Here is a 22,592-nt window from a genome sequence, read left to right as displayed (position 1 = left end):
CATTGTGGCCCCCAGAACTGTACTTTCCCAGTGTGGGCCTACCATATCCTTGGGTTATGACTTAGCAAATATCCATCTCCATGCCGTTTTTTGACTCCTTCATTTGTCTCTCAGGTCACTTTTGATTTGCTGCCCTCTCTCACCCCCTGATACTCCTCAGCTGTTTTCCTGGTCTCTTTCCTGAAAGAGGATCTCAATGTTATGTGTTATTTCCACAAGACTCACTGAAACAATTCCCATTCTGTTGTTAGAGCTCTTGTGCCTCTTCTTCTCCCCCCATATATTTCAGTAAGCCAGACCTTTTTTGTGTCGCACTGCCTAGCTTTTGTTTAACATCTTGATAAAGATCATCTCTTTAAAGTTGTTTGTAGAACTTCTCCAGAGGCTGGACTACAAAGACAAACTAAAATCAACTTTGTCTCTTTGGCCAATCTCCTCCTTGCATGTGCTATCAATTCTCTTGTAGCCAGCATACATGGCTTCCAGAAGAGGAAGAAATAAGAAGTAGAAAAATCAACTACAAACAGAATAAGGTGCTAAAGATGAACATTATTGACTAATTCAAAAACTGTCTAGTAACTTGGACACTTCCCTGGTTGAAACATAAAGGAAAAAAAGTAATGGAACAGCCAGACAATTCACACTTGTCTTTTCAGTTCCTGGCCTCTCTTGTTTTCTTAGTCTCTCAACTTGTAAAAGGTGGTAGGTTGGCTTTATAATGGATTGTGTCCAAAGCAGACTCCTTGCTTAAACTAACAGAGTGGAAAACTAGGGCCCATATTAAGGTGCAGAAAAAGGACTAACTGGGAGAAATGGTTTAATATGCAGCTCTATGCTGAAATGTAGACCTGTAAAATGGTCTCATGGGGCTCCATAGTTTTGATTAAATGTCCTCATATCACAAGTAGAAAGATAGGTTTTGGACAGCTAGCACAACAATCTCTTCTTTCTTTCCACAAGTCAGACTGGGTCCTTTCCCCACTGCTCATGTTGCCACTACTATTGGCAGGTCTGTGAACCATGAAGAGACCTGCTGAGAACAACATCTGGGGACAGATCACAGATACAGTATTCATAAGCCATAGAATGAAGCAGATATCCCTGGAAGCAGCATTTGCTATATAGGAATCTTCACATTACAAATGACAGCATGCAAAGTAGAAAAATGTATTAGCTCAACTATCAGAACCCAGAGTGAACTGATACAGATGGTAGACAAAAAAATCTTTCTGCTTTCAGGAATGACTAAGTCATAGTAAATACCACAGTCATTCCAATAGTTAACTTTTCAGAAACCTGCTCTCTAACTGTCACAGCATCAAGTAGAGCACAAGGCTTTAAACAACCTATGAACAGAACTATCACTCAAAGAAATGATCTCAGAAAAATTCATCTGTCAATGTTGGACCACTGTATATAAAGAGAGGAAATGCTAGGCAGAGAAATGGAGCATATAGTTCAAGATGTTATCAGGGAAAGTTTTCCAGCAGTAGACCGAAACATCACAAAGTGTTGGAGATATTGATCAGCATGGCATAATTTCTTGCACTGAACATCTCTCAAAATGTCATTCATAATAACTCTATTAAGGAAGCCTTTTGAAACAAATATCCCCTTCAAGTCCCAACACCACAGCACAGAAATGTTTCTACTTTGTTCTCTCCTGTATAGTTATTTTGCTCGATGCCAGCAGCAGAAGAGCCAATGGTAACTATTGTAACTCTGTTGTAACTATTACAGAAATAGGTAGAAGGGGGTGTGTTTCTCCAGGGTTCAGGAAATCCATCCCAGGAAAGGGTGAGTCCTGACTGCAGTTGGACACAGCAGTAGGCAGCTTTTCTGGGACAGGCTAGCCAAGCCTAGCAAATGTGCCAAAAGTAGGTGATGGTCACAGAGTGAGCCCTGTAAAACAGTATGGTTCTGGTTTATGTTCTGTCTTACCCATGTGTGCTCATTCACAGGCATGCATGAAGTGTCTCAAGTGAGCCATGTACGTCACACATACAAACTGAGTGCCCACTGAAAAGAGCAGAGGCAGCAGGAGAACAAACATCTAACTGTTAGTGGAAACCCCTTTTACCTTTCTGCTACTGCTGTGCTGCAGCATGCTTGTTTTTCAGCTCCTGAGGATCTGGGTTCATCAGGCTGCCTGACCCTTAGACATTTTTGGCAGCAAAAGCAGTGCATCTGAGAGAAGTGCCTTGGTTTAACACCCTCACACAGTTGGGCTTGCTAGACCTGTAGCTCATAGCCCTTGGCTGGCCTCAGATCATACACACAGATACACCTGCAAGGATACTCTGTCCAAGAACAACAAAGAGGAGCAAGCCTCCCTGGTGCTGGGTCTTTGCATCTGTTGCTGTTCTCCTGTTAAACCTGGGCTTTATGTGATATGAATGTTAGTGTCAGTTCTGTCTGGTTTCAGTGGACCTTTAAATGCATTAGAGCATCCCAGGAATAGGTTGTTAAAACACAGGTGTTCAAAATTTAGTAAAGAAAGTATTTCTCTGTCACCTGTGGAACAAATTTGCAGTTCAAGGCTGAGCAGCTTATGGCTAAATGAAGGAAGTTTATCAGTATCAAGGAGGGGTTAGCTGTGTAAGAGAGAAAAGGGCAGGAAGATATTTAAATGGAGAGGACAGTGGGGACAATGTTTTTGTTAGTATTGAAGAAGGACAAATGGAGACTAACAATGGATTGCATTGGAGAAGTGAAAGAAAAAAACAACACGGACATTAAAAGCAGGGAACTGAGAAAGGCAGTAGGATTTCAGCCAACCCAAGGAGGAAGAAAGTGAAGAGAGATTAAGTCAGTTTAAGCAGTGAATATGTCTGGCACTGAAGCTTCCATCAGGACACAACAGAGAATGTGAGGGGTGAGTTTAGTGTGGTGGGAGATCTCAGGAGTAAAGCTGAGAATGAGCTGTCTGGAGGTGACAGTTGGAACTGTAAGAATCAAAGTACATTGTGGGTAGGCAGAGAAGGGCAAGTCTGTAGAAAGAAATTCTCTGAACCTAAGACATCCTTTAAGGTAGAAGTGTGACTGTTCCCTGTTTTGCTTTTTTGTTGTTGCATTTGCTGGCATCCTTGATGACATTTTCAATCACTAGTCTTGCATTCTACCTACAGTAGTGTGAGCTAAATTTGACTGTCAGTTGTGCTGTGTTAACAAAGTGGATTAGCTAATTATGTGCATGGACTCTCTATGTAAGAAGCATAAAGATTTGTCTGGATTCTTAGCTCCCAGAAGGACCATGCAGTAGCAACACAAAAGACACCATAAATACAGACCTAAAATTCTCTCCAAGAGACAATAAATAAACATAGAAACAGACACTTCATTTGAGAATAGCATTTGCAATTAAGGGTGACTGAAGTAAGGGGTTATTTTACATAAATGTATCTGCATCCCTCTCCCTTCCTGTATGGACTCCAATTTATTTCACTGAGATCCTGCTGAGATGAAATACATGAGTCCCTTACTGGCCTTTTTGCTGTCAGGAACACCTGGATTACTGGCAACTTGCTGACCTTGAAATCTGAAAACAAAAGGTTTCAGATAAAACACAGAAACTGCACATGTGTGTCTGGGTCTGTTAGTTGTCAGGGCATCACATGGGGATTGGAGATTACAGTGCTCTTCAGAGGAGGAGCTGACAGTGACTGTAACACTGCAGAGCTGAACAAGTGAAGAAGACTCTGGCAGAGATGAGTGTACATACAAAAGTCTGGAGTGATCAGAATTGAGCTGGGCAGGAAGGAAGAAAGGCAAGGAAAAAATAAGGGAGGAGACAACAAACAGGGATAGATAACTGTGTAGTACAGAATAGATCCTTGCAGCTGTGTCGCTTGCCCTTTTATGAGTAGAAGACCCAAGTTTTACATAGGAAAACATTGTCTGGTTTGGTAGTCTTTGTAAGTGAAAGTGTGTGCAGCTGTAGTCCACAGAATGCAGTTTTGCTGTAACTCAAATGCTGAGATCAATGAAGGAGGATTTGCAGAAAGTACCTACTTGAGGAATGGCACTGGACTTCCGGAAATTGGATGCATCCCATGTGTCTGTTTCCAAGTGAGAAACCTTGCCTGAATAAGCTCTCTGCTGAGGCAAGATGCCAAGACTTAACTCTTTAATTTGCTTGAAGGTGGCATAATCACTTTAATTCAAATCACTGGAATAAGATGACCATAGCATTTTGTGTTGTAATTACAAGTTGTACCTTGGTGGTCCAATACCATATACTATATTCTTTATTCCCCAGAATCAGCTTCCAAGGCATGTGAGACAATTAAGTGTTTTAGTCACATCAAAGTCTTGCTGGTGGTTTGAGTGTCCATGTCTCACTCTGCCTTTTTGGAGTCAGTTGCTGTCACTGCCTTTTTCATTCCATGTTCAGGCACAGCTTCATAGTTACAATCCTAGTGAGATTATGTAAACGAGGAGAATTGTCAATTTTTTGTTTGTGACTTTCATTCTTCCTTGGTGTATATCACTTCTGTCTAATCTGATCTATCTCTCTGATTTGATGCTTTTACCTCTTAGGGTGACCTCCACTGAAAAGCAACTGAACGGATTCCAGAACAGCCTTCAGAGTGCTGCATCCTGTGAACCAGGGACAAATTCCACAGGTGGGTGCCAGTGCCAAAGACCAGGAAGGTGGGGGTGGACATGCTGGGATGCTTTCATCTTTTTCAAGAACTGGCAGGGAAAACATTTCATCAGCAGGAAAAAATACAGCTGTAGGGGTTCCTAGGTAACAGTCTGGGTTCAGCTGTGCAGGGAATTTATTCTCCTGGCATTAAAAAAAGACTAAACAGAAGGTAGCAAAGGCTGAATTTCATAGAGTTAGAAGAGGAAGATTCCTTAAAATGTGGCTGGGGGAAAAAAATGCACCTTGGCTAAAATGGCTTCTCTTTGCTCTCGGCTTTGGCTCAAGATGCTCTGTTGTTTAAACTTTGCCTGTAATGTAGGGCTGGGACATTCTTTACATTTTAATTCAGTCTTGCAGAAAAGCCCCTTAGTTCGAAAGACGTAAGAGCTGAGACTTGTAAATCAGCTGCATAGTGAAGTCAATCAGTAGAGGTGAAAGTTCCAAATGGAAAATCACTGAGACTTACAGAATCAAGTGTTCATTGTTTCTTAATGGCTACTTAATTTGAACAGGTTTATATGCTGTTAAATTCTCAGCAAATGAGGACCCAAATCCATTTTTCATTGATGCAGACGTGTTGGCAGGTAGAGTGTAGTCTTGATGAACCCATATTATCCATGGCCCACACTAGTTTGTGATAGTGCTGTAATAGAATATGTGGACAAATTATGTACTGGAATGCTTTGAAAAATTATGTTTCTGTCCTTCTGTTTTGTTTTGAGACCCTGAAAACATGACTTGAGTATCACTAGTGCAGTGATCTCTGTGTTTTCATAGGCTGAAAGAAAAGTTTGTGTAGGAGTGAACTACCTAGTTCTTCTCTTGGATATTTATCTCTGAAATTTAAAGATGATATTTTCATTATTAATGTAGGTAATTTTATTGCTGATCTTTTAGCACAAATATTCAGCTAATGCACTTAATGTGTGGTTCCAAACTGGCTCCCACACTTTGCCACCTGCCAAAAACTCCTACTAGAAATTTTATAAGGTGAATGGCCATAGTCAATAAAAAAGGCCCTACAGCACACTGGAACGTGTCAGTGTATTCTGGCATACAATGGGATTATCAAAATAAACAAAATCATGTAAACCCTGTAGTATATGTATAGCTGAGGCAAAGGTTCTGGTCTACTATATAGTTCAAGTTCAGGTTTTAGTACAGTATATTAAGTAAGGTTACAGACAAATTTACAAGTAAATGTAAAAATAGAGTTCTCAATATATTGACCAAACTGGTTTGTTGAGTGAACTTGAAGGAAGGTGTTCATGTGCTGAATTCTGCCTTCTTTATCACACTTTGAAGAGCACTGTCACAGTTGTTACCCTGTAATTTTAACCTTTGCAAGAGGGTCTTTACATCTCCTGTGGGTACTGTTGTTGTTACGTGTGTCCATGATAAGTGTACGTAGCATTTTCCTGTCCTTCCCCATTTCTGTGAATATTTATGCAGCACATACATGAGGATTGTTGATCACGTTAATGATGGAAGGCAACAGCCAGAGCTGGAGGGAAGAATATTATAGGCTAGATACCAAGTACAAAGTTCCAGGGTAGTCACCTTCTTTGTGAATATTTGTCATCCAGCAAGAACTGAGAACTTCAGCTTATGTTTCTTCCGGTAGGACTAGGCTAGCTGCACTGTACTAAACTTACCTTCTCTGAAGCTGAAGCAAAGGGCTTAGCCTGCCATTTAGCTAAGAGTGTCAGGGCTTAGGTAAAGCCCTAGCTTGACTAGGGGTAGTCTAGCAGAACCATGGTGAGTGGGTCACTCAAAATTTCCTTGTTGCTAGAAGAGGTATATAACTCCAAGAACAGTGCTAAGTATTTTGATGATTAAACTAACCAGAGCAAAATGTTTGTTTTTGAAAACTGGGGAATGATGTTTTCTTCAGCTTTGCACCACGCCACTGCTGTGTGTCAGTCTGCTGTGCCCAGTTTGTGTGTCTCAGAAACTACTGTAGTCCTTACTGCAGGAACAGCTGTTTTGCTTCTTCACTCTCTCCATTGATTATTTACACTAGGTCCCCAAGTTCCCCTCAGCAGCAGCTTATTTGGGGTTACTGTTTCACATGTATTTAGTATCTGAGATACCAACTAGCGAGGCTGGACACGCAAGTCATGAAGAATAAACTGCAAGCATTTAAAGATAGAAGGTTGTGAAAAGTTGCAGAGATAAAAGAGGCACAACCTCTGCATAAACACACACAAATGTTCAAAAATGTCTGAGAAACTTGAATAGGCCTTCTTATCTAACAGCCTATCTGAGAATAGTTATGGGCCTCTGTGAAGGAGCAGCATAAAGGTATCATGAGTGATCTGTCCAAAAGTCAACATGATGCTCAGTGGAAGAGATCAGGCATTATGGAAACTTTTAACCAGATTGTCTAGAAAACAGTCAGTGGTGGTTAATGCTGAAACTATAGAATAGCAGTTGTAGCCACTGCTGTGCAGTGGGCTCAGGCTCTTGAGGATAGATCCTTTGACATAAAAGGAAGAATAAAAGGCAGCATTTCTGCAAAGCAGCTCAGGATTCTGAAACAAGCCACCACTAGAAGAAAGTGTGGCAGCCTCTGATTCCTACGGCCTCATCCACATTTCATGGGGAGGCAGAAGTTGTGTGAGCAATGTGCCACTGGAGGAATAAGAGAGAAGGCAAAGGTCTTCATGACTATCTACAGACAGGAAGCTAAATCTGCAAGATATCATTTGTGGGTTATTTGCAGTGTCGGAACATACAGTTTCTTATGAAAATTAATGAAAGTTCAACAGGATTTATTCTATTTAAGAAATTCAAAATGCATCTGACCTGATGTTTCCCTGAAGTTGAACACCCAGCTGTTCGTGGGTTGTCAGTCTTTCTCAAAACACAGCTATAATCACATGGCTCTTTTTATTTTGTGTTACTTTGAGGGTCCCTCAGAATTACACTGATTTTTTGCTGCTTTGCAGAATTTAGCAATTCACAGAATCATAGAATCGATTGGGTTGGAAAAGACCTCCGCGATCAAGTCCAATCCTTGGTCCAACTCCAGTCCCTTTATCAGATCCCTGAGTTTAAAAACCTCCAGGGATGGTGAATCCACCCCCTCTCTGGGCAGGCCATTCCAATGCCTGATTACTCTCTCTGGAAAGAATTTTTTTCTGATATCCAACTTAAATTTGCCCTGGCAGAGCTTAAACCCGTGCCCCCTTGTCCTATTGCTGAATGCCTGGGAGAAGAGACCAACCCCCACCTGGCTAGAACTTCCATTCAGGAATTCATACTATTGAAATAGAGTGATTGTGAACTGAGAAATCAGTTCTCTAAGTCTTCCTCAGAATATAGCTTGTTGAATAACTGCTATGCTAAATAGACTGATAGGATGTCCAGTTCCAGGTTATTTTTGGGAGGCCGTTTGATATGGTGAGTTAGAGAATGGTCAGACTTGACATTTTTGATTTACTATATATATTAACAATGTTAGGTGTATGGAGACATTTTGTCATATTTTGCTATTTTATTTACTGTTTTTCTCTAGTGGCATTAGATGAACAGTGTGTGAATTTGTTTTCTCAAGAAAGTGAAGGTTTAGGTGAAAAGATACAGTTTTTCCACCAGAATTTGGCTTTTGAACAACTGCAAAGTAACATCAAGGAAGTTCTGTGCCTGTGTGTAGAACTGCATAGTTAGAAAATAATTATATTTATTATTTTTCCTTTTTGAAAATGTGAACACAAATGAGGTTTTAGGGAGAACAGAGCATGAAAAGCACATTAGGAAAATATGACAGCATAGTCCCAGGCAGCTTCTCTGTTTCTGAGCTGTACTCTTGTCTGCAAGAGCCTGGAGACAGGAACAATCTGAAAGTATAATGAACCCCTCAGTGTAGTTGTGGAGTAGATGCACAAGTTGATTTTATTTGGTTTGGTTTGAGGGTTTGATCCCTGTACGGGCCATTCACTTAAGAGCATGACTCGATGATCCATGTAGGTCCCTTCCAGCTCAGAATGTGATTCTCATTCTCATTTGCAAAGGTAACAGCAAATGTTGAGCTGCTGTAGGAGTGAAATCTGTCTTCTGTTTTTGGGCTTTTCTCCTTGATTTCATGCCAGCTTCTTGTGGGTTTGTGGAAATTTTTATTTTAAAACTTCAGAGCACAGAATGCTTCTGGGGTTTTGGTTTGATATGGTAAAAATATAACACACTGATAGTTTATACAGTAACAAATATGAATCATGATTAAAACTAGGCAAGACTGATGCCTGGCTCCAAACTTGACAGAACTTTCACCTTTTCATACTCAGGCTGATTAACAGTGTTGCAGTTTTATTGTGCTAACACTTGTATTACTCATGACCCACATAACTTTTCCACTGTATGTGCTGGGAGGAGAAAAAACATTAGAATTACTGATTAGGAGAGGTAAAAATTAATAATATGAATTTTGAGTCTGACAGCAGTGAAAACCACTAATTTGTGCAGTCTTGGATCTCTACCTAGTCTGGGTTGAAACATGAAACCAACACTAATTTATTTGTATTTTAGTTCTCTTGAGAAAACATCATACAAGTGAGTGTCAAAACTCAGTCTGAAACTCGGAGGGAAAGTTCTCGAGCTAGTTGATGTAGACTTGATTTTATTCCCCATGATTCTCAGGTCTGTATCTAAGCTTAGTTGCAGGGTGATGCACAGTTGTTTATTTTGGACATTCACCTGGCCCATCCATATCTGCATGAATACCAAGTCCTGAAAGTATGCAGCTCTTTGAAATAAAGTGTATCATCATCTGTAAGGGCTTAAAACTGGATCCTGAACTGCAGAAGGCAGGCTGCTGTTCTTTGTTTTCTAGTGATTTCCTTCTTTAGGCTGAGGTGGAGCACCATGTCTGAATGCCATCCAAATGTGATGAATGCACAAGCAGTGTGGCCCAGCAAAGAGCAGTGAAAGGAGTCTCCTTGCAAAGTACTGACAGTAAGGAGTGCTTTGGTACTTACTCTCCTCGCGCTCCAGATTTCATTTTATAGAAAATCCACAGCTAGACTGTGTATTTCTAAGGTTTTTTATATCCAAGATTATTGTATGGTCCTTCAAAAGAAGGTTATGTTATTGTGTGTCTAGTTATTGTAGACCTGAAATTAGAGTTAACATTGGTGGTGCTAAGCCTTGACTTTGTCTACCCACTGCTTGAATTACCATTATTCCTTAAACACAGCCTGTTTTATGTGAGCCTAAGGAAAAAAAGTAAGAGATTCTTTTAGCAGGTATGCAAGAGTAAAATCTTCAAAATTGTCCTCCACCAGGAAGAAAAACCCGAGGCAAGTAAACACAGCATGCATTTAAACAAGACACATACAAACACTTCATATAGTTTTCCAGATCTAAACAGAAAAAAAATGCATGGAATTTGGTGATTGTTTTACCATCCAGTGTGTCTCAGCTCTCTTGGATTGTAAAGGGATGGGATGGAATATGTGCTGTTACCACTGTGCATGGCCTGTTTCAGACTCCCAGCCATTTGTTCCACTGGGATGGAATTCCCAGCTGCCCAGCCTTGTCCAGGCTTCCTCAGCTTCTACCAGGTTCCCTGCAGCCTCAGAAGGCAGTAGATTGTTGAACACCAATGTATTTATTTTTACATTGTTACCACATTCCCAAGAGTAACCTTGGCTATGATTTTAGCTGGTCTCACCACACTGTCCAAATCCTTCATCAGGAGCAGCTGGGAAAAGAAATCACTCAGGTTTCTGCACAGCACATTGCTATTCCGCCTCCTCCCTCTCTCTAATCCTGTTAATTCCAGTCTTCATTTGCCACCCTCCTGGTTCTCTCTGTTGTTGCTGTGACCGACTGCACAAGTGGTCTTCACTTTAAAAGGTGACTTTCAAATGGGCACCTCAAGTAACCTCTACCTCAGACTACTTTGGCATCTCAGGCACAAGATATTTTAAGACACAAAAGAGCACCTTTTGATGTCACCTCATTACTTACCCTAGTCCAGGAATGGAGCAGTGATGAGCTCTTCCACAGAAATCCTTCCAGAGCCATCTGTTTGGCTGAGAAGCGTTGGGTGGGTCACTGAAGAGGGAACCCCAGTGTGATATCCAGCACTTTGCATCATATTTTTCCATTGCAGCTTCTCACCCTGCGGCCTTTTGCTAACAGCAGTAATAACATTCTGTCAGCATCTCTCTGTAGTGCTGTCTCCATGCAGAGAAAGGGTTATTGAGAAATAGAATAGGTCCATTTTATCGTATTTCGGAAAGCAGTGGTGCTTGAGTTGAATCCTACTGTTGTGCTTCTCTTTTCAGAATGGCAAAGAATCACTTACAATGGAGGATGTTTAGTTTCACCTTTGTTCTTATAATTATCTTCCTAAACCCATCCTGGATCTTCTCTTTCTTACCTCTACTGACTTCTACAGTTTTATAAAGGGGCAAACAGGAAGGGGAAAAAATTATTTATCTTCCTGTATTAGTTGTTTTATGAGTCCCACGTCAGATATTGACACACAAGCCTTTAGTACCAGAAGGTAAAGGAGAAGGGTGAAGAAAGACCTCCTCTTTACCCCATTTCTTAGTACTCTTTGAAAGGGCAGGGAACCATTACCTTATGACTAGCAATGAGCAAATACTGATGCTTCTAATCAGTACCTTTAAAATTGATCCAGGTCATCAACAGGACATGACTATATTTGAGTTTATCCAGTTATGAGAAAACTGTATGTAAGTCTCATTAAATCTCAGCAGAGTGTAAAGTGCCAGAAGCAGCATCCAGGCCCTTCTCAGGTGACGTTAAGATATTGTCCAACTCAGTCATTGCCTCTCAGCTAGGGTCAGTATTCACTTCTAATGATCAAAAATTACATTTATTCCATAACCTGTGAGAGCAGCCTGCCTCTCACCTTTTGCTTCCTTATATGAAAGGAAGGAGCTTTTTCCTGTTATACTGAGCTCATGACACTGAAAGGACATTCCAAATGTCAAGACTTCTCCTGGGAAAGCAAGAGAAAAAGAAAAGAACAGTCTTTAGAAATTGTCTTCCCTGTTTAAGAACTAGAACCCAGCTTTTTTAGAAGCCTTCACTTCTGACAGACTCAAAGAAAACTCTGAAGCAGGATAAGTAATGACTTCAGGCAGTTGGCATTTTTGCCTGACTGGCAGCTGATCATTGCTTGTTCTCAGTAGTGAGGTGATGGCAAACTGCCTACATTGCCTTGCTGTGTTGGAAATGTCATTCAAGATCAGGTGTGTGCAAAGACTGGGGAGAGGTTGTATAACATCCTGGCTACTTCTGTCTCACATCTGGCCCTTTGGCTTTAAGATACCTTTAGAGACAATGAGTTTGCCCATTCAGATTGGATTTTGTTTTAATCTGGTGTTATTTTACTGAGACTAAAAATAGAAGCCAAAATGTGTGTGAATAGGGTAAAAGGAGTGTCGGAAGTTATTAAATGAAATGTGGGCAAGAGCCAGAGAAGAGAGAGCCACAAAGAACCAGGGAGTAGGGAGGTGAATAAGAGAAATCAGAGTGAAGCCTGTCAGATCCAGAAGGGCATTAGCAGTCAGGGTGAGCATGAGTTAAAAACAGTCTTCTTAACATGGGGAGCAGGAAGGCTCATGCTGACTTCCACTGCTATTTCTTTACTTGTCAGTGAGTCTGCTCACTGCCTTTTTTGCAGGAAGCCATCACTGGAATATGGCTGTGTGTACTGTTTGTGTCACACACATCACACACACCCACACACATCCCCCTGTACCCTCCCCACCCCCTATCACCTCAGGAAAATTTTCATTACTTGGACCTGCTGCTTTCTCTTGCGTGGTTCAGTAAGTCATGTTGAAATTGTGCCCAAAACATGGGGGAGGGAAGGGTAACTTTGTGTTTTCAGCTGTCCTGGCTTGCTAGTGTCAGTCACCCATGGATATAAATAAACCCCATTTATTTATTGCCTTTCTTAGTTGCGCTGTATATTATCAAGAAAATTGTTGGGCATCACTCAGATTAGAATTTCCCTTTGCTCTGGGTTAAAAAAAAATCTGAACTTCTAGGATAATCCTAGCTTTTCAGGGAGAAATTGAGTTCTTGTTTTCAGCACTAGATTCAGAAGACTTCAACAGTTTTCCCACAACCTTTCTGCGGGTGTGATGAAACAGCCCAAACAAGTTCTAAAAAATGTCAGCATGGGGCCCTGACCCAGCACTGTCATCTAGCCTAGTGCTCTGCTCTTGTCTCATTCCTGCAGCTTGGAAGTACAGTAGACTAGGTACTATGTGACCAAGGCTGTGCACATCTGTACTCAAGTTTACTGTGCAGGTATCTCTTAAATGACTGGACACAACTCCTGTGATTTTCTTGTGACTCAGAATGACATCCATAAAATTGAGGTACTGCTTTTCTTCCCACTGTGTGACTGTTCTGAGTTTTTGAGGTGCAGTCATGTATGACATAATGGTGTGTACTCACGTGAACAGACATACAGGCAGATGATTTAACACCTCCTGGCAGGCAGAGAATAAAGGAAAGTCATTCTATGTGGTGATTCACTGCAATGGCTCATACCACTGGAGAGAATCAACCCTTAATGTTGGCTCCTGTCAGGAATGAGCTTTTTGTCCATTCCCCCTACTCGGCCAGGAGGTAGAATGCTCACCAGTAGTTTTGAAATTACAAAACTTCACAGCTTTATGTACGTTAATATTTATGACATTATTGAATTGGCCATGAGCTGCACTCATGTTAGGAACCTATACATTTGCTTGTAGACATAAGAATGCTCCTCTCTGTGCCGAGTCCTCAAGGTAGCCATACAAAAACTCAAGCAAAGTGATTTTAATTCAGTTTGTGAGAAAAGACAAACCGAACTGTGCATTTCTGTAGGAATAGGAAGGCTCAAAAGTCTCTTCAAAACAGGGAAATGAGTTGAAGTTGTCTGCCTCTCTCATCTGCCTTTGTTTCCTTAATTTCAGCATATTGCCAAGGGTTAAGTTTCTGGACTGATATCCTATCTTAATACAGTACGTGGTTGACAGTTTGGTTCTTAATTCAGTTTCCAAACTTTCTGTGCAGTGACATAGCTGGCAATCCTGCTTTCTAAACATGTTTCCAGATCCTCTGTGCTCTGTGATGTTTGGCTCTGTACTAGGCTTCCAAGGGGAGTGTCTTTTTTAAAATACAGCAATATTTTTAATAAACCGCTCTCAACAAATGTCGCTCATGTTTAGGAGCAAGCCCATGTACCAAATACACAGGACAATCTTTACCTACCAGATTAGCTGTAAAATGCAAACTGTCCAAAATAAACTTGGTACATTTCTAAGTGTTTTAGATTTTTCTTTTTAAAGGGCTGTCTAAGTATGTTTAAGTAAAAGAAGTGAAGATGATATTGACTTTTTCCTGTAATGTGCCTAAATAGGAAAATGGTGCAGTGTGTAGAAGTCAAAACCAAATATTTATAATAATGGGAAGAAAATTTTTTTCCTTATCCCCATTTTGTTTGTTTTAAAGATCAACCTTTTCACACCCCGATCTCTCCTGCACCAAGGTCCTCATGTGTTTGAGTGGGGAAATAGATTCCCATGCAAGCAGATGAGTAAAAGACCCAAAGAAAGAGACAAAGCATATTAATATGGAAGAATGATTTAGAGGAGAATGCATGTGAAGAGATGAGTCATGTGAATCAGAAGCAAAGAGTGAAGAAGGTATTCTGGTGCTTTATAGGAATACCAAGACTACTTTTTCACACAGTAGCTTATGACATTTTTTTATACTGATCTGTCTTCTTATCTATTAGAGTAGAGAGAGGTTGTGTGATAGGGAGACACAGATTTCTGGTGATGGCTGAGATGTGCAGAGCAGTACAGCAGTTTTTCACACTTAACAGTCCTCTATGATTACTTAAAGTCTTTTATTAAAAAAACTTTGTGTTTTTTCCAGCCTCTGCTCATGGAGAAGGATTAACACAGAACACCAGGTGAGGAATCTAGGGTATTGCTTCAAGTATGGGGCAAAGGAGAAAGCAGCTGTGACTTCATGCCACCACACTCCCATAACAGCAAGAAAAGAGAGAAGAGGAGGCCTTGGTGAGGGGACAACCCACTGAAGAGAGTATCTGAACATCTGTGGAAGCAGATTGTGGTGATACACCTGCAAGCTAAGGTGAATCATTGCCTCTGAGAACATCTGCTGCTGAGTCTTTGGGTCCCTTCCTCCCACCTCTTCCTGATCCCTAACTGTGTCTTTCTGTATAAGACAAGAGATCTTTCCTCCAGCTCTTCTTCCTGAAGTCCAGGATTGAACATCAAGTCTCATTTGCTCAGCCATTGCAGTCTGTCCTAGTCTGGTAACAGCCAAGAGTCTGTGCTTTCATCACATGGCAACCATCAGCAGAGAAAAATATTAGAACATATGACTAGAGACATCTGTGTTTGTTGCCATCTTGAATTTTGGCACAGAGCCATCGAAATTATTGGTTTCAATAAAGTAATTTCATTTGTTTGGTTGGTTATAATTTCAGTTATTAATTCGCACCCCCAAAATATTTGCTGTCATTATACTGGACAGGATTTTAAATCTGTCTCTATATTTCACTGTTGGGTGCTTATGTTCTGTATGGCTTATTTTTGTGTTTTGATTTGTTTGTTCAGGATTTATAAACTTAAATTGGCAGATATTTTCAGACCCAAGCTTGAACCCTAAAGCCCAGGTGGCTCTTATCAGTTGCAGCAGTGGCTTGGTGAAGCACTCCAGTTAAAATTTGCCTAATGTTATGAAAATTAATTTGCCTGTGTTAGAAAACAACATCAACTGCTGGAAAACATGGTGGAGAGAAGATCCATCCATCCTTAAAATGAACAGGAAGCAAGTTCAGCTCTGGCTCTTTGTTGGTGCCCGGGTAACAAAAACTCAGTATTTTGCAACTTCTGCCTTGTCCAACAGCAAGGGTATGATTTTAAATCTCAAAGGGTACAAAATCTCCTGTTGCTTGTATCAGAGTCCTCAGAGATTGGATTCAACATCCTGTTTGATCCCGTTTCTTGTTCCACAGCTCTCCTATCCTTTCTACCCTGTATAGTCAGTTTTAAGAGATCTTTCTAATGTGTTGACAAGTAGCTAATGATCATCCAGAGGGCTCACAGAAGAAACCATGTCGGAGGGGGACTGTTTGCTTTTCAAATGATTGTGTTCATATCCACTCTTGGATTCTGCATATTTTTTGTCACTCAAGGCCAGATAAATTGTGAGATTAAATAATTATGTTCATACCCCATTAGTTTCACCATCACTTGCTTCAGGCATAAATTCATAGGACAGAACTTGCATTTTTCTATTTCTGTTCCACTCACACATATGACACACATTGAATAGTTCACTTGTCCAAAATGCAGCTCTGTGATATAGCTGTTCCCTTCATTGCCTTATCTTTCATTTCCATTGGACAGTCATGATCCTGTTCACTTTCTTGGCATTTTTCAGCTGTGTTCTTCATCAGTCTCCACAGTGTTTGTCTGCTGCCTGTGCTGCCATCACATACCATCAGTGACCAAGCGATTTGAAAAATCTTGTGAAGTTACTTTCGGATCATGTCTCTTTTCTCTGTAATCACTGAATTCCACTCATAGATCTCCAAGATAGTTGTTTCTACTGCTACACCAAATTGTCAGCTCATGATTAGTGGGAGTTTAGTTGCAGTTATTTTTTCAGACTTCTGCACAATCCATAGCAGCTGTGACCTTCAAGACCTTGGGTCTCTCTTCTCACAGCCTGCTCTGCTATGTGTGTAATTGGCTATAGCTTCCAGCTCTGTTCTGGAAATTCTGGAGGGGCTACTTCCCTATAAGATTTAGCTTCAGTAAATAATGGTTTTATTCCTTTCTTCCTCCTGAAGGATCTGAATTATGCTTATTCCACTGGATTCCATGTGCAGAATTGAGTAGCTATAGGATATATATCCTTGTGGAAGTCTGATGTCTGTATTTGTTCTCTAGTTTGTTATTTAGGTTATCACAGCCACTGAAAACTATAGAGATGTTTGGAGGATAGAGATTTAAATGCACAGTTGGTCCCTGAAAGGTTCTTAGGAGGATCATTGGCAGAAGCAGCATTGTTACATTGTTGTCAAGAAAATTACCAATTAATGCTGACTTACTATGAACACAGGTTAATTTTTGCAGCTTTGCCAATCTACCACCCCCTCATTTTGGGTTAATGATTTGTACTTGGCTATAGCCATGTTTTCTGGACTTCTCTGTAATGTATGTTAGATGTAGCCCACCCAACACCTGTAACGGGGATGACTTAGTAGCAGTATATCAAACATCTGTTCTCTAACATTTTTTAAATATTCAGAAAAATGCACCCTGCAGTCTAAGACTCTCATTTTGAAGGGATGAATATTTTCAGCATCAGAAGTGAAGTATTGCAGCCTTTGGCTCTGGAAATTTTTTCTTCTGTTTCCAACAAATACAAAAAAAATGCAGGTGTATCAAGACTAGTCCTTTACCTAAAGCCAAACACCTAGACCTTGAACTCCTGTTCATTCTCAGGATATGTCAGGGCAGCCAGACCACCAAAGGACAAAGCAGTGTTCCTTTGCCTTAGGTATCTGCTGATCCCAGCTCTGAGCACAAATGCTGTTACATGGGGAGCATGTGCAATAGAAAATCAGGATCAAATCTTGTGATTCCAGCCTCTTATTTTTTCCATCTCTCTGTACTCCTCAGCCTGGAGTCCCTGTATGTCTATGTACATGCTGGGTACTGTGTACTGAAAGATAACATATGTGTTTTGTCTCTTCACAGCTCTGCTACCTCCACGTCTGTCCCTTTTCAAAAACCTGTCAGAGTGTGCTTCAGTTAAGAGATTCAGTGGGAAGGCATAAACTGTTTTCCACACATCTTACGAGAGGAGCCATTTTATAGTAAGAGTTTTCTAGAACAAGGGAGGAAAGTAGAATAGCAAACCATTTTGGATTATAATAGTTGCACAAGGGGAGTACAATTATGTATGTGTTCCTCAAGTGCAGATTATTTTTTCTCTGCTTTTATGACATTTATTTCCCTGTATTCATCAGTGAGTTTCATCAAAAGTGCCTTTCTTCACTGTGAGAAAAGGAAATTACCAATAGAAAGCCCCAACAGCCTTTCAGCATCTACTTCAGTGGTGAACTGAATAATGTAATCAAGGGATCCTCCTCTAATGTTTTCATCACTTCTAAATTATGGAGCTTGTTCTAATGACAGAGAATCAGGCGTTAGTCTTGAAAGAAGTAATGTGCCCATCAGAGTCCTGGAGGCTGAGGTAAAGCAGAGTTCATTCAGCTGTGCTGTGTTTAGCTGGTGAACATACAACAACACAAAAATTAAGGGAGGGGTATTAGATTCTCTCCTCTTCAGAACAACTGACTTGTACTCAATACACAAAGTATTAATGCCCTTTCATGTGTTTCATTTTGGCCTTTAAAACAGCAAGTCGTGTGAGCGCCATCAGTGGGAGATCATGTTGTGACCCCAGATAGACCACTTAGTCTTGGATGCCAGCAAGATGTACTGAAATTATCTAGAATTGAGAATAGAATGGTTTGAGACAATCATGGCTTGTTGAAAATGCTTCTCATTATGATGCCTGAAAGGTCGACATACGTATCTCTAGTACTATTTCCACATTGTGGAAGGAGGTTTTGGTATCAAGACCTTTGTTTACTAGTAGGAATGTCAGTGCTGTGCCTCTTCCTTGTACCAGAATATGGGTAGTCTCCATGTGCATGGAGCTGAGTGGCTGGCAGTGCTGGACCATCCTTCTTTACCTATGAAGTTGATCATCAGCTTAGAGATGACTTTACAAAATGGACTTGGATTCTCAGCTTGCATTCTTTCAGGCCTGTATGTTGTACTAATACAACAGTTCAGTAATTTTGGATTATTGGCTGGAAACAAAAGTAGTCTGACTTATTGTTGTTAAGGTATACTTGACAAAACTGCCAAGGACTTTTTTCCTAAGTCAGTCCTACATTTGCTGCTCATAATAAACCTAGCCTCACTGTTTGAATCTGGGTGGGGTATTTGCTGATGTTTAAATAGTTGGATTTTTGGTTGTAGGAAATGGCTGATTGATCTTCATACTATTTCCTTTCTGAACACATTATTCCTGTGGATCTGTTATATATTTCTTCCAAAAGAAGCTTCTGAACTTTACTTAAATATAGGACGAGACTGTCTTCTTTCTATAACCTCATGTTTCTAGAGCTGAGACATCCTTGTTTACACCAAACATCAGAAGGCCCTTATTTGGCTTTACAGGATTGAGATTGCTTATACCAAGACGTTAACATTCATAGTTCTCTATGCAGGAAGTGGTTAACTGGAAAAGAGATGGACAAGGAGGCATGTAAGGGAGAAGTTGAAAAAGGAGTAATTGCTTACAATCGTGTCCACTAGAAGTAGGAGCATCGAATGAAACTAACAGATACGAGCTTCTAAGAAAAAAAAGGTGGGAGAGAGTGGCAAGTATGTACTTGACCTATGGCACTCCTTGTTACAAGATGTGAATCCTAAAAAGTGTATGTGGTTTGAAAAGACAAGTAGACAAATCCATGAAAAAGTAATCAATTAGAGCATATTAAATATTAAAACTGAAAAACAAGCAGGAAGTTTCTAAGACTTTTCAAGTGATTATTCTGGGGAAATCTCACAATGGGCTTTTCCAATTTTTAGCTTGTCTGTCAGGCATGGGCTGTTGACCACTGTCTGATGAGAGCTGGGCTAGATGGTCTTGTAGTCTGACTTTGGATGGATGTTTTATTTTGACAGTTGCATTACAGACTACTCGAACAGCCAAGACAAAGCTTCCTTCAATGACAGTGGCGTGTTCCACTGGAATTCACTCTGTGGTGTTGAGTTCTCCAAGAAAAGTCTCTGTTGCTGACATCTGCCAAGCTTGTCTACACTTTCACCTGGGTGGGCACTGTGTATTGCAGAGGCTTTCAGAATGATGAAGCTTTTGAAAGAGCGCAAAAAGGACAAGAAGATCCATCTCTAGACAAACTGTGATTTTGGGGGAAAGTAGGTTGCTATATGGAAGTCATCCATAATATGATTGTAAATGGTTAATCACATAAATATGGGAAATACTTTCCACTAACTGAAGCTCTTAAGTTATTAATTTACATTTCACTTCTTGCCATCTTTGTCTTCCAAACAGCTCGAGTGCAGAGCACCTTCAAGGTGAATGTGCACAACCACAACACATCTTAATGAACCTGAACTAAAGCTGACAAACAAGACACCAAGTCTGCCCTGAAGAGTCTGCTCAGTCTATTACCTTACCAAAGAAAGGATTTTACTGGCCCTCATTGAAAACAAGTTTTCACTGCTGTTTCTAATTTAAAGGAGAGAATCACTGATCACTGTGGAGACCTTGGTGTGAAACCTTTGCCAATGGTATTCAGTGAATCATAGTGGTTTCCCAGGGAAAAAAGTGTACTTAACAGGGCTGCTTCTCTACAGGTTCATGCCTACAGCACACACAATGAGCTTAAGAAATCTTATATTATATGAAAAGGAGTGGCTTCTTTATCTGACCTATCAGACAAACAAATCAAATGGCCTTTAAAAAACCAAATTTGATGCAATCATTAAAAATTTAGAGGCTGTTAAAAATGCATCTCTTATTAACAGAATTTGTATAATTTGTTTGAGGCAGCTGAAAGAGTTGCTGTTATCTCTAAAAGCAACTTCAGCGTTTTATTTAGTCTTTTGCCTGCTGCTATTTTGGGATATGCAACAGAAGACAACCCCAGAAAATTAATTGAATTTGGTACCCCTGCAAGAGTATTTTACAAAATCTTATTTCACCATAGCTATAGCAGTGGTAAAGTTTAGTCTTCCTGCACACTAAGAGGAGACAAATCACTGTACTCAGTGTAATTATGATGAAAAGTCACAGAATCTCCCCAAAAATGTTTTGGGGCTATTGAATAAATCCCTATGTCTTGAGTACTGTCATGTCAAAAGACAGGAGGGAATCTTTGAAAAGTTCTTTGCTGCCAAATCCAAACTGTCATCACTCCCTCATTTTACTATAAAATTTTTTCTGAAATTGGGGGAAAAAATGACAATGGATTTTTCCAGTTTCCAGTAACTACTGCATAGGATTCACCTTATGGATTTCAAGTGGTTTTGTCTTATATCATCTTCAGAGAAGGTCATACTATGCCAGATACATGTAAAATAACGTATTTAATACATCAAGGATGTCTGTGCCATTCTTCAAGGTGTGCAGTTGGACAGCCCTGAATCTACTGGGAAGGTAAATGAAGTTGTAGGCATCCCATTGGTGCCACTAGTTACATTACTTACTTATGTTTCCAGTTGCTTCCCCGATTCAAATTGGGGTCCTCTTCCCTCCTGAAAGTTTTCTCCACTATTTCTGATGCCAGAAATTCAATGTGGAATATTTTGTCTCTGATAACAGCTAGGAATCTTTTTTCTTATCCACAGACTTTCAAAACTTAGGTCTCCATATGTCTGCTAAAAATCTCTTTTGAAAAACATCCAGGAATAAAGATTGGTGACTTCCTGCCAAATTGTGGCCCAGCCAGCTTTCTTAGGTCTTTTGAATGATGACTTGGCTGAAGGCAGGTGAAATGGATAAGACAATTTAAAATCTATAGTAACACATTGTAACTGCTGCCACACTGTATGTCCCTGAGATTTTATTGCCATCTCCTTTATTTTGTTTCTCTTTGTTGTTAATTGTTTGCAGTTCTTTCAATTAGCATGGTAGAGTACTTAGCATGGTAGTGTCCAGATGAGATCTTCAGATCCTGAAGCATACTTAAGAGATTTCTGTAGCAAGTCTCCTTTGAGGGGGCAGATATCAAACTGTGTCGTGCAAGGCAGTTTGTTGCAAACTAGGTGTCTTCTAGATACTCTTGTGAGTCAGACGTCTGCTGCAGCTTTCCCCCACAAGTGGAGTTTCTCACAAATCCTTGAAAACAATGGATTTCTCTCAAGCATCCAGTCTACCTGCAGGAGGGTTTCAGCACTTCAAAAGACCAAACTTTTTGTTTCAAGAAAGGACCAGAACATGGTTACCAAGACATTCCCCAGTCGTTATACTACATGCATTGCACAAATCCTGTAATATTTGCCCCTGGCTGCACAGCAATTCTTTGTTTTGTCTGCTTCCTGAAGAGGATATACAGCTTTGACCAATGTTTTCTAGTAATTTTGAGAGTAAAAGTAGTAATTTAATAGATGTTAAAGAATTAGAAGGCACATTTTACTCCTTCTGCTATATCCAAAGTGCTGCTGTTACACCAAACTACAAATAATACAGGTTATAGGCAGCCCATAAGACCAGATTAGTGTGGTTTTTCAAGTGTGTAGATATTGTGCTGCTGACTCCCTCTCTATTTTCTCAGTTGATTTCACTGCCTTTCAATCACCTATTAGAGAAGACAAGCCAGTACTAGAGAGATGACATTTTGTATGCCACTAGAAACACTTGGGAGTGGGGAAGAAGCCTTTTCTGCACAATGGAGCTGGCCTTAGAGCTGCATCCTCATTACTGTGATACTGAACCTGCCCTGCATTGGAACCAAGACCATACTGAAGATCCTCTTCTGTCATGGGATGGCTGTAGTGATTTCATTTACACAGTAGTCTTGAGCCAGGACACTTGTATGTTGCTCTTATGAGGACACTCCAGTCACAGGTAAGGAAAGCTTCAGGGCAGCACAGAAAGGTGTGAACTGAGAAAATGAAAAATTGGTAGCTACAATAGAGAAATATGAGACAAGACGGAGCAGAACAGAGCTGTGGTATTGCCAGGCATGCACAGGTGTTTGTCTTTTCTATCTCACTACTTTTGGGCACAGTCCCATCTTTTTGATTGAGTGTATTGATGTCTGTTGGTTATGAAAAGGTGAAACACAAAGCAGCATATCACAGTTCAGACAGTGGTA

At 40.4% G+C, this 22,592-nt stretch overlaps 1 protein-coding gene across 7 annotated transcripts in view; it reads left to right on the top strand.

Annotated features, from left to right (window-relative positions):
- TTLL5 (tubulin tyrosine ligase like 5) overlaps nucleotides 1-15,123 on the top strand; it is a 134,446-nt gene extending 119,323 nt beyond the window's left edge. For all 7 annotated transcript variants that reach the window (XM_071557799.1, XM_071557801.1, XM_071557802.1 and 4 more), the window contains 2 exons: nucleotides 4,540-4,625; nucleotides 14,564-15,123. In XM_071557799.1, coding sequence (XP_071413900.1) covers nucleotides 4,540-4,625; nucleotides 14,564-14,604 — 127 coding nt within the window. In that variant the 3' untranslated portion in view covers nucleotides 14,605-15,123. The remainder of the gene's footprint in view (nucleotides 1-4,539; nucleotides 4,626-14,563) is intronic.
- The last annotated feature ends 7,469 nt before the right edge of the window (nucleotides 15,124-22,592 follow it).

The sequence above is a fragment of the Pithys albifrons genome, chromosome 6, assembly GCF_047495875.1.
Source record: "Pithys albifrons albifrons isolate INPA30051 chromosome 6, PitAlb_v1, whole genome shotgun sequence".
Classification (NCBI taxonomy): domain Eukaryota; kingdom Metazoa; phylum Chordata; class Aves; order Passeriformes; family Thamnophilidae; genus Pithys; species Pithys albifrons.
This window is presented reverse-complemented; position numbering and strand designations above follow the sequence as displayed.